Source organism: Trematomus bernacchii, unplaced genomic scaffold, assembly GCF_902827165.1.
Source record: "Trematomus bernacchii unplaced genomic scaffold, fTreBer1.1, whole genome shotgun sequence".
Classification (NCBI taxonomy): Eukaryota; Metazoa; Chordata; class Actinopteri; order Perciformes; family Nototheniidae; genus Trematomus; species Trematomus bernacchii.
This window is the reverse complement of record NW_022987564.1, coordinates 7,674,262-7,687,161: the sequence shown is the minus strand read 5'-3', so window position 1 is coordinate 7,687,161 and position 12,900 is coordinate 7,674,262. Positions and strand designations below refer to the sequence as shown.

Sequence of the window (12,900 nt, the reverse complement as noted above, 5' to 3'; positions counted from 1 at the left end):
TATTAATCCCACCCTCAAGCATTTTTCAGGGTATAGTTGTAGGACTAGTACCAATGAATGGAGCAAGTTTCATGAATGTGACACTTTTATTTTGTAAGATAGCAAGGGGGGGCATATTGTGATAACCAGGCCTGTCATAACATTTTACTTTATTGTGTATTCCTTGGATACTCTATTGATCTTTATCTTTTCTACTGTACGATTCTCTGGCTGGGGGCGCCAGCTAAAATCTCGCCTAGGGCTGCAAATTGTCTAGAGCCGGCCCTGTCAGTAGGGACGAAATAGAACCACAAGCGCCATCTCAGAATTGTGGCTGGAACTTTTACGCTTTTATTGCCCCATCTAGAATGCGTAATGCGCATAGGTCAAAAGTTCAGAATGTTCTATCTAGTTTCACATGCCTGGTTTCACATGTCTGAAAATACATGATGGAAACATACATCCTTTCTATTTACAGCCAATTTAGCATCGTTTTATCAATGGTAAGCTTATTAGAGGTAAGTGAGGTAAAGGTCAGGTCTGACACGGCCACTTAAACAGCAGAACTGTCAACAATAGCTACAGTGTAGTTATGACGATGAAAATCTTAGGTCCCAGGCTCCACCAACAGTGCAACACAATAAAACAGAAAAACAGAAAAAATAGTAAAAAGTGAAATAGTGCAATAAGAGTCTATATACAAGTGATTGGAATATGATATATTAGAATCAATAATTTGTAAGTTCCCGCCAGATGAATGTTATGGATGTTGTTTCAAAAGTTCAGGTGTTTAATAGTCTTCTGGCCTGTGGGATGAAACTGTCCCTGAGTCTGGTGGTTTTAGTCCGGATGCTGCGGTACCGCCTGCCAGACGGCAGCAGACAGAACAGTTTGTGGCTGGGGTGATGGGGGTCTTTTATAATTGTTACTTATAGTCTTGTGTATGACATTGTGGATTAACTTGTCCTCTGGTTTAACTCATGACAACAAGGATGTACTTGTCCTCTGTTTCAACTTGTGGCCCAGACGATACATAATTGGGCATGACTAATCGTCACAGGCGTACGATGTAGGCAGAAGTATAACCCAGGATGTCATTAATTTATTTTCCTGTGTACTATGACAAGAGTGTGCCTTTGTTTTTTGGAAAGCTCCTTAAAGCAAGTACTGTTGGCCTTTCTTACGACTGTACTTGTTAATTGTTCCCTTTTATAGGATTTCATCTTTGAAACTGTTGATCCTTTGTACTAATACATATAAAAACCCTGATGAAAGTGTGCTCGGCATCGATTTCTTTGGCAGTGACTTGCTGTTGCTTGCTGAGTTTGATCCTTCTGCACAGAAGCCTAATAAACTTACATAGACAAGTCTCATTTGTTTGTTCCCTTCATTGACAGATTTCCACCACATATATAAAACAGATTCTACAATATCAGTTGTATTAAAAATAAATAATTGACTATACATAAAATAAGGTGTTGATGTTGGTGGCAGAATGTCCTAAGAAGGATCCTTGAGGCTTGAAAAGGGGGCCTTTTTCCCCACTGGTACACATACCTGCTTATGTAAATGTTGAGGTTATGGTTCAGTGGGACAGAACAGAAGGGAACCTGACCCCATTGTCTGTGTGATGTCTTTTTTTTGTTTACGTGTAGAAATACTGTACATTTAGTGAAAGTTCAAACGATATTTGAATGGTAACTACTTTGCTTTCTCTTTGCTGGACTCTTTCTGTTAATACACAATGGAAGGGTATTCATTTATTATATAACAGCTAACCGAGAGCACTTTAATATTATCATTATTTATTTTCCTATTCTATTCACAAATTCTTTAATTCCATTATTTCTCAACTTGTTTTTTTTCACTGTTAGGTAAGGTATATTATTTGTATTTGCTCTATACTTTTAAATGTAGTGTAGTTATCCATAATTAAGAATATATAATTTGTGTTTTTGACTGGCTATGCAGTCAGTCGAGCAGTTCAACTTTCTAAAGCAAACATATCACTTTGAGCATAAAAAGGCAGACAAAATATTTAGGTCAGGTTATTTAATAAAATCAAACTTTGTGTCGACATTGTCATCATCAAGCAAAACAGCAACAGTCATACACACTTTTCTCTGTATTTCTTACTAAGAAAAACACTGACACACTCGCACACATACTCAAGCACACACACACACACACACACACACACACACACACACATACACACAAAGTCTTACATTGCAACCAGGTGTTGACATTATAATGAAGAACAGAACAGGTGAAAAAACGAGTTGACCAACCAAACCTGATTGAAAGACTGTAAATCCCCCGACAACATTTTAGGGTTTTTGACCTTTCAGCGTTATTTTGGAAAATTTAACAGCAGAAAACATAGAAGGCATCCTGACATTTAAAGGTAAAACAGTGAAAGGTGTCAGCTGCAAACTATGTATAAAACAAATATTCTTACATACAATTCTCAATTATCACTTATTGCCGACGCATTGCTCCTGGAAGACTGTCAGATATTTCAAAGACAAGTTGATACCCAGTGAAAAGAAAATGCACACACAAACACAAGATATTAACGACAATAAAAGTCGGGAAGGATTGTTGTATGTAGAGATATAGGAGTGAGGCATTGTTTTGTTCTTTCACACACGAGTGCTTTTGTACCCTTCAATATAAAAATAAAAATAGAGTCACATGAAACAAGACAAGAACTTGATGGGAAAGGAGGTAAAAAAAAAAGATTCATCGTCATCACAGACTTAAAATGAGGTGTTTTCTTTCGATTTTAAAGCTTAAAAATAATCCTTCCTCTTTCTTCTCATTTGGCACTTACGAAACAAGATGCCCTTTGAACACTATCTAAAAATATAACAAAAAACAGTCTTGCAGCACATTTCTCGACTCGCACTCGCTTACTTTACACACACAACCCCATTTTCTTTCTACTCTACTACCCACATGTGTTTTACACTCCCGCTGTCTGACCCTTCAGCCTACACCCTGATCTGAGTTTCACCCTCAATCCCGTTATAGCTCGTCGTGAGGGGCTTCATCTGCTTTCAGTCTGAACTCTGCCTCTGTGATCTTTCCGTCTCCATCACGGTCCTGGTTGGAGAACATGTTGTCGATGATGCGGTTAGGATCGAAGCCAGGAGCCAGGCGGCCTTTGCCCTCGCTCACCTGACGCATGATGTAGTCAGTGAACTGTGGAAACAAACGTGGAGTCGAATATGTTAAGTTAAGGACACCCAGACTGTAATAGTGAGAAGGTATCAGATGTTACAAATATTACAGCAACAGCAGGTTAGTGTCACGTACCTCAGAGGGCTCTACTTCCGCGTTCTTGTCAGTGTCCATCTCAGTGAAGAGGTCGGGGGACACGTCGTCGTTCCAGATGAACATGTAGCCCTCAGGAAGTCCCTCCTCCAGCTCCACCAGCTCGATGTCAAACACCAGCACAGCGCTCCCGGGAACCTCATCAGCTACACACACATACAAACACACACAAACAGCATTAGTGGTAGAGTTCAGACTTAGTGCTGCTGAAGGAAAGAAAATGTATTTATAGTCACCAGCTAAATAAACTCATCTCCTCCACACCTCTGCTGTTTGTCCTTTAAATGTTACCTCAACTAATGCTTTTAGTTACTGTGAGAGCCTTACATACCAGAAGAGAGTAGATTAATGGAGTTAAGATATCATCCCTTTTGTAGATGACCAGTCACAAATGACCACATGACCTCTCAGTTAGCACCCTTTGACAAAATCATGGGTCTTTTATCTCTTGACTGAGCATGTGTACTCAAACTGTAATAAACTGACTAAACAGGGTAAGAGTCTTCTATAGAGACCTAGAGAATGAGTGAATAATGTTAACCACTGTTGCTAAAAGATTGCAATGAAATGGTGGTACTGTATATATGTTTTTAGAATATCATAGATAAGATGTCTTAAAGTGCCTATGTGTAAAAAATATATAATTAGAACACAAACTATAAGCTGGATCTTCACTGTGACAGTTTGTTTGATAAATGAATTGACTTTCATAAGAAGATAAATGCCACTCTTTTAGCTTAACTTAGCTCAGCATAAAGACTGACACAGCTAGTCTGACTCAAAGGTACATGCATGAAAATCTGAATCTTACTCATCAGAAAGACCACCATCTTATATATTCTCTGTTATTTCTGCTGATAGAGTTTTGTGAAGTACTTACCGACTCCTCTCTCCCCATAGCCCAAGTGAGGAGGAATGACAAGATGTCTTTTCTCTCCAACACACATCTCCATGAGTCCGTCCTCCATCCCTGGCACTACCTGGTTGGCTCCCAAAACAATGTTGTATGTCTTTCCATAGTTATGCCTGAAACAAATCGTAAAAAAAACAGAGAACACAAAATAACTATCTCGGTCATCACTCTTAACATCACACATAGTATGTTACTTCTAACAGTATTCTTCAATTATTTATGATATATATACATTATATGTGTGAAAATATCCAAAGTCAGGATGATAATGTGTGGCAGGAGGTCAACGTTCAGTTGTGTTTCAGTGGGGGAAAGGCCAAAGCTAGTCTTGAATCCACAAAATAGATACGTTTTGAAGGTTATCTCGTGACAGAGCAAGTCTTCAAGTCATTCGTGAAAGATTATCTTATCTTTTATATTTATGATATTTTTCTACTTTAATTTGTTTTTATCATTATCATCATCCAAAAAACGTGTGTACACATGGTTATACATTTAACACTACAACAGTATGAAACTGATTTCAAATTTCGTTAAGATTTTTAGACATGCTAGTGGCATGAGTCTGTTGGTCGGTCAGTTTGGTGTGAAATATCTTAAGAAATAGTGGATGCATTGCTAAGAAATATTGAACATTGGACATTTTTGCTCCCCATATGATGAATCCAAATACTTTTGTTACACCTGTCTATTTTGCACTGTCTACAGCCCAGGGATAACCTTTCAGGCGTGTGTAGAAAACATTTTAAAATCTCTCCATGATATTCCTATCCTACTGTTTGACAGTTAACTCTGTTTTACAATGAAATCCTTGCCTTGTTTGGTTTTGTGATCCTGTTGAAACACATTTGACCATCCAAAGAGGGGCTTGCAGTAACACAGCTCTACCAAATGCCCTCCTTTGATCCTTTCCACTGAGATGCAATTTGTCACATCCTGTCCTTTTGTCAGTCTCCCCACCATTTGGTCTTCACAGACAACAGATTGTTTAAACGCCCTTGCCCTCAAGATCAGCTCAGAGGTCAGGTCATTTTCTCAATGCCAGCATGAATGCAATCCATTATCAACTCTGCTGAATAAGTGGAATGGATTTAAAGTGGAGATTCTCTCTTCAATATATTTTTTTAAGGATTTCTTTCACAAATTGATAGTGAGATTCAATATTCTCACATGCACTACATCCAGGGAACATTTCTGTCTTGAAAAATGCCGTATGAAAGTTTCTTTCTTTGTAATGGAATAACGCTTTAGCTATTTAAAGTGGAGATTCTTTTATTCAAATTGGACCTAAAGGATATTTTTTAAAGAATCTCCTTTAAAAAAGGAGACTTTCTTTTGACGGAAGTAACCCTTTACGTGCTTGTCCCTGCAATGTTATTCTTTCATTCACAATACAGCTGTACATTTAATTTCTATAAAATGTTAAAAAGTCTTAAAGTGGGAAATCAGTGGTACAGATTTCCCCTCATGAAATGTAGGAGAAACATGAACATTTTAGGGAAAGACTCGATGTGTTGAAGCGAGTTAAGATGTTCTGCTTTCCCAGGAGGCCTTAAAGTGTCTCACTAAGGTTTACTCACGTAGAGTCGATGGATGTGCCGTCCATCAGAGAGGCGTTGTAGTGATATTTGATAAAGTCTCCCTTCTTGGTTTGTTTATCACACTCCTCTGGCTTGTGGATGGTGGTCATCACAGCGTTGTCTGTCGGGTTGTGGAAGTCGATGATGTCGATGTCAAACACCAGCACAGCTGAACCAGGGATCTTAGAGCCTGAGAGGGACATGGTAAGGGAAAAAAAGAAAACAATATTAAAAGCTGCAGACAAAGAAGAGTAAATGGAGACATTTTGTGTAACAGTTTAAGGTATTAGAGCATTGCACACACCTGTGCCCTCCTCTCCATAGCCGAGATGTGGGGGGATGATGACGGTGCGTTTCTCTCCGACACAGACTCCAATCAGACCCTCGTCCATGCCGGCGATCACGTAGCCTTTGCCCACATAGGTGTCATAGGTATGATTACGAGAGTAGCTGTGGAAGAGAAATATTAACAAAAGTATTGTTAAACTACCAGTTACAAAAATCAGTCACAATGAACTTTCTTATAGTAGGCCTATATAGTGAGTTAATCACATACAGAGGTTGTAGGAAGTGCACAACTGAATAACACCTATAATAAAGTGACTATAGGACATACAATTATTCTGTCGCGGGGAACAGGGGCAGAGAAAATAAAAGGCTAAAGCCACTGTGTGCATGAGTTGCTTTCAGCTCTTTGTTTTGGAGGTTACATTTGTGTTTTTTCTTGCCATGAAAAAAAGCCAAGGTAAGATGGCATTTTAGAAAATAACTTCAAATTCCTTGCATGGGTTTATGTATGCATTCTTTTTGCATATATGCAATATATAACACAATATATTGACAGCATTATACATGAAAGAAGAAATATGGAATAATAGTCTTAAAGAACATTATTTTTAGTTTTATTTCAATCTTTTTTAGACTTTTAGTATGTAAAGACACTTTCTTTCTGTCAGTCGATCAGTCTTTGTCAAAGGTTACCAAACAGGAAGTAATCTTCTGTTTTGATAAGTAGCAGTATTTTGTAAATCAAACAGAACATTTCCACTGATGCTTTTTAAGTTTCGTTTCTTCTCTCAATGTGGCTTCAGTGCAGAGAAATGCTGCCACCCTCTGGCCACTTGAGGAACAACAGACATGAAATATTAATTTCAGAAACAGCGTGTAAAATGTATTTGAATGGTTTATGAATTTAAAAGGTATAATTACGACAGTCTTTGTTATTATTTATCTTGCTTTGTCCCTTATTTTATATTTTATGTATTATTTATATTCCTATTAAGTTACAGTAATGGTTTTATATAGCTCATGGTAGTGTGAAAACGACCTATCTAACTATCATTTAAATTAAATGTTATATTTACTATGAGCCTTTCTGTGTGGCTAATATGATGAATATTAAACACTGACACATACCTGGAATCAAAAAATGTTCCATCGAGGAGGCTGCCATTGTAGTGGTAGCGCACAAAGTCTCCAGTGACGGTCTTCCTGGTGCAGGACTCGGGCACCACCTGATTGGTCACTGTGATCCCATCTTTGGGGTTGTGGAGGTCCAGAAGCACGACGTCAAACACCAGAGATGCCTGACCCGGGATGTCGCTACCTGGAGAGCCAAGAAGAAGAAGAGGAAAGGTTAAAGACGAGAAACAAGGCACTACAGGAACTCCAGAAACACTAATTCTTCTTCTATTGATGAATATATTTTAAATTGTTATTTTGTCAAACTATCTTTTCCAAGGTGAACTTTAAACCATGAAAATGTGATGTTAACCTCACAGCATGGTAACCTTCGGAGAAGCTTGAAGCAATAAAGGAACATGTATTTATAATATATCTGGTATTGTTACATAAAGTGAAAGCCTAATTTGAAAGTTGGATAAATAGATATTACCTCTCATACTGGAAGTGATTCTATTTTGCTCTTTTTCATTAGGTTTTAATTGTTTCCTTCACGTATGAAAAAGGCAGTTCATTTGTATTAAAGATGATATTCACAAGAACAAAGTAGAATGAATAAATAAAGATTAAAAATACAAAAACTGTTATACATTTTTTTCCAATATTGTTGGCTGTAAAATGAAGACAAATGTAGTCTTATAATATATTATTTAATATAATATAATGCATCATAAATTATATTTATACGTTTGTACTATTATTCATCTCTGACTAGACTAAGAGGGTAAAACCAGATGAATGTAGTTGAACTGCATTTGTGTCTGATTTACTGCCATCTAGTGCTTAAACTGTGCAACTACAGCATCTTTTGATTTTTACTGTGATTATCAATCTCTTCTTTTTCTCAAAAATCAATCACAGCAATAAAATCAGACTCAGAAGTGTGAGAAAGAGTGAGAATAACAAATTTGAATGTGTAAATGGATGAGTCATTGTGGGTAATTGAAGTTAAATGGGTGGATGATGATGTTTGGATATTGTACTTAGTTTTATAATTCTTTATATAATACTCGTAACCGTCTTAGTCTTTTTTTAATCATTGCAGTTGTTATGTATCCTTTTCTTTTGTGGGTTTTGTTCCTATGTGCCCTGGTTGTATGTCAAAATGGTACCTCACATCTTAAATAAAGTTATTAAAAAACAGACTCAAAGACATAAGTCATATTAAAGAATGTGTAAACACTCACCATCTCCATTCTCTCCATATCCCAGTGACGGGGGCATAGTGATGATGCGTTTCTCTCCAACACACATTCCCAGAAGCCCCTGATCCATACCGGCAATCAGCCACCCGATCCCAACGTAAGTGTCATAGGTGCGCATACGGGTGTGGCTACAGGGAGGGGGGGAGGAGAGAGGTTACATATATGTGTTTGGGTGCATTTTTCTTTTAAATTGGGGATTATTTTACAAAACAAACCTGGAATCAAAGAGGGTCCCGTCCAGCAGGGTGCCATTGTAGTGGTAGCGAATGTAGTCGGACACCTCCACCTTCCTGGAGCAGGGGGAGGGGGTGTGGTAGGTTTTGATCTGGACGCCATCCTCCGGGTTCCACACGTCGAGCAGCAGGACGTCAAAATGGAGGATTGCGTCGGCAGGGATGATTTCACCTGAGGGGAGAAAAACAAGTCAATCACTTGTCAAGTCAAGTAATGTTCAGCAGGAAGTACCAATGTGCTTGGTGAAAGAGAATGAATGCTTTTGGCATGGTTGGGAAACTGTAATAGAAATACAAATGTACATCAGTGTTTCTTTTATCTTATCGCGTGTAGGTCAGTTAGTGAGTGATTAGACGTCCAAAGACCGAAGGCATTTTGAAATGTTTTATGTTTTGAATATAAATCCAAAATTCTGCACTTAAAACGTGTCCATTTATGTAAAAACATTTTAGTTATGAAAGTTGGGAAATGTAACCTCAAAATTAGCAAGTCTGTGTGACCATTACCAAGCGTACCACAAAACAAGTTATTGTTTGTGTGAAAATGTCAGATTTTGAATTCACCCAAAAGGTCAAATAAATTATAAACTATAATATTGGCTATGACATTATGTTCTTAATTTTGCCTTAAAACAGTCCATTATTTAAGTCTAAAATATATCTGAGCAAGACAACTTGCAGAGCAGCAAAGATTGCTATGCGAGGGAGAAAATGTAGGTTATTGACACATTAACTCTATGGGATGTACTCTGGTAATCATTTAACCACATAACAAATCCCATTTTAACCCCTGAATACCATTGCCTTTCAGAGAACCTGCTGGTCAAAGGTAGCCATCTTGTGGGAACAATTATAACCTTACTGCCACTTTAACAATTACTTATCAATGACGATGACATTTCCAATTAACCTATATATTCAAAACATAATCAAATGTATGCCGGGTGTAAATAGCACTGTCTACTACAGATACCTGGGTGCATGTTTCTCTGCCATGATATACACCCAGGGTGTAAATAGACAATGTACATAGCATTGTTGACTATTTGCACCCGGGTGAAAATAGCATTGTTGACTATAGTCACCCGGGTGCAAATAGCATCTGCCTTAAAAAACGTTTACGCTAATTAGAACTAATGAACCTTTACAGAATATATTTTACACATTATATTTTAACTCTAAACGTACATTTGCATTTAATTGTTTTGGTTCTTGCACTTTAAAATGATTAACATGTACTAACATGTGTATTTCTTATTACCTGTATTGGACCTGTTGAACCAGGAAACATTGATGTGATAAATTCCATCTAAAGAAGTTACTTTCTTACTTGAGTATTTTTTTATTCTTATTCAAGTAGTTATATTTTCTTCCTATATTATTTAAATCATTACCAAGGAAAACAATACTTTTCCTTAAGTACCATTGTTGTTTACTCTACCCACCAATGATGTAAATAAGCAATTTAATCTTTACTGCTTATTAGCTGTCAGGCCTCTTTCCGGTTTTAATCCCTTTCTACCTCCCCCCAATTTTCTTCTCTCTTCCTGATGTTCCCTCTGATACAGACTCCACTCTGCCTCAGCTTTTACCTGTCCACACATGTCCCCCACTCTCTCTCCCATTATCTAACTATTTCATACACACACATGAAAAACATACACCGACTCACCCCACTCTGTAAACAGAGCCTTCACATTCTTCTTCTCATCACTAAAATCAAATGCAGTCAATGCGACATATTCTGACACAAACACTCTCTATGGTGTACTGTGACCTCCTTGTTACTTATGATTATTATATATATATATATATATATATATATGATTATATATTATCAAGATTTAGACATGTTATCTGCCTGCTGCTGATGCTGTATCATCTGTATTACAGTTAATCTCAGCTACAAATATTCCTCTCCCTCCTCTGAACTGCTTCCTGGTTTGTGATGCCTCTCTGACATCATCCAACATGGACTCCTTGGGAGCAGCCCACTTTCTGATTCGGCTGAATACAACACACATTTTGGTGTGTATTGAGAAGACTGTAAATGTTGTCCCTTATTCTCCTGCCAATGCCTGACCAAATTCTCGTATTGTTCTGATGAGCAGTGCCAGCTGGGTGCTCTCTCATGTATTAATAATAACTCCCAAGAGGATTAAACTAGCCCTCTCTCAAGTGGGTCACTTTTTATTCTTGATCTCACCTCATTCATAAAAATAAACAAGGATAGTGCTGTAAGACAGGAAGTTTAAAACATACCGTATCCCTGTTTGCCATAAGCGAGGTGAGGTGGGATCTTGACCAGGACTCTCTCGTTGACACACAACCCCACCAGAGCTTTGTCCATCCCTGCGATCAGCTGCTTCTTCCCAACAAACACGTTGTAGGTGGTGCCACGGTCGTAACTGAAACACATAAACGCATTACTTTAATATAACTGTGAGAACATGAATGGCTGCATTACATTCATTTGGTTCCTTGCTTGAATTCCAAACATACTGTTGTTGTTGTTGTGACCCCATTAACTTTTGTTATGGAAAAACTAAATCCTAAATCCCTCATCTCATTCAGAAAAAAATGTACTTTGGCAAAACTTTTCACAAGATGTCTGGCCAGGATCTTGTTTCAATGTCTGGTGACAATTCTCTTTTTTTTACATGTCAATTTGTGCCTGGACTTGAGTTTCATAATTTAGTTTCAGCATCTTTACATCCTGTGATTGAGATGTATCATCGATGTAACCGCAGATACAAATGTGAAATAATTAACTTTATATGAATATATGTGAGCACAGGACCTTCTCTAAAATAAGGATGTGTTTTTTTCTTTCACCGGCCCAGGGACTACAGATGGTAAATCTCTAAATCTGGTACAAATCATTTTTTTAGATTATTTTAATTGTGTCCAGGGTGCATGATATCAATACAGTTAATAACCTTAACTAAAAATGTGCAATTAATTAAATGACCAACATTTAAGTGAATCTGGAGCTTTTGGGGCCCATGGGGGACCAGGGGCCCTGGGCAGAAGACCACTTGGAGTGGTATGCTGTTATTACAGTTTAAAAGCTTGGTGGTTCCCAAATGGAAGTCCAACGACCTTTTGAGGTGAAGGAGGGTCAACATAAGAAATAAGATTTGACCGACAGGTTTCAATTAATCGAGTGTACTCTCTAGGGCTAACAGTCATAATTCATGAGTTAAATAATGAAAAAAATCTATGAGTTACATTTGGGGCCTTCAGTGTAATCTCTGGGAATGAAAAAATCTTTTTAGAGCCCTTGGTTTAAGCATCCATGGATTCAGAGCACAGCCTGCCTGCGTGGCTCACAGGGGCGAAACACTCAACGCGCACTTTTACGCATCACGCGCACGCTGTTTGCACCGTGCAGCCCGGTCTGCTCTGCACCGTGAAACTAAAAGTGAGAAAAAAAACATTATAGTCGTGATACTCACCTCGAGTCGAACTTTTTACCGTCCGGAAACATGCCGTTGTAGTGATACCTGACATAGTCGCCTACTTTGACTGCGCGCACACACTGCTCTGGCACGAATGTTTTCTCAATGAGGATGTCGTCTAACGGTACCGGAGGTGCGTCGCAGGCGGCGAAGGCCACCAGAACCGACAGAAACAGCATTGCATGCAAACACTGGATCATTTTCACAGCTGACTAACTCTCATACGATGGAGATAACTGCGGGTACGGCCTGTGTGAGTAATCTGCCTCCGTGTTCCCCGGTACTTTGGCTTCCTCTACTCCGACTTGGACAGAAGTCCTGCCCCCGGTCCCAGCTCAGGAATAATCACGTGTCAAGCTAGACAAACTGCACAACATCCGGTTAAGCCTTAAAGGTAAAAACGTCTACTGGTCGCCTTAACACCATGTTTTGTAAATACATTTCAAGTTTAAAGGGCTGTTCAATATATGACCATATGTCTGCGTAAGACACAAACGTACAATAATTTCTTAGACAAATATTAAAAGCTTTTATTTTGAAATGGCACTGTGTCGTTCCTGTCACACCCTGCTTCTTTCGGGCTGACTTGATGCATTTAGGATTGAATGGGATAGTTTTTGGGCACCACGTATTGCTCTTGCGCAGTGCAGCCTCTGATATATGTCAACGTGGTAACGAAGGGGTCTCCATATACAGTTGCAGACACAACCCCCCTCTGAATCCACAATA

The 12,900-nt window shown here is 38.4% G+C and overlaps 1 protein-coding gene across 1 annotated transcript; it reads right to left on the bottom strand.

Annotated features, from left to right (window-relative positions):
• Nucleotides 1-2,022: 2,022 nt before the first annotated feature.
• fkbp9 (FKBP prolyl isomerase 9) lies at nt 2,023-12,496 on the bottom strand. The gene is made up of 10 exons (XM_034124528.1): nt 12,169-12,496; nt 10,973-11,118; nt 8,693-8,882; nt 8,460-8,605; nt 7,228-7,417; nt 6,116-6,261; nt 5,812-6,001; nt 4,199-4,344; nt 3,301-3,464; nt 2,023-3,186 (listed from the first exon to the last, which is right to left on the bottom strand). Exons 1-10 carry the CDS (start codon nt 12,369-12,371, stop codon nt 3,010-3,012), a joined length of 1,698 nt encoding a protein of 565 aa, XP_033980419.1. The 5' UTR covers nt 12,372-12,496; the 3' UTR covers nt 2,023-3,009.
• Nucleotides 12,497-12,900: the final 404 nt, after the last annotated feature.

Excerpts from the sequence above, each read along its gene's own strand:
- fkbp9 (XM_034124528.1), bottom strand. The coding sequence starts at position 12,371 with ATGATCCAGTGTTTGCATGCAATGCTGTTTCTGTCGGTTCTGGTGGCC. Across the intron at positions 8,606-8,692 it reads GGGACCCTCTTTGATTCCAG|CCACACCCGTATGCGCACCT; the intron begins GTTTGTTTTGTA and ends CCCTCCCTGTAG. Across the intron at positions 4,345-5,811 it reads GGCACATCCATCGACTCTAC|GCATAACTATGGAAAGACAT; the intron begins GTGAGTAAACCT and ends GATTTGTTTCAG.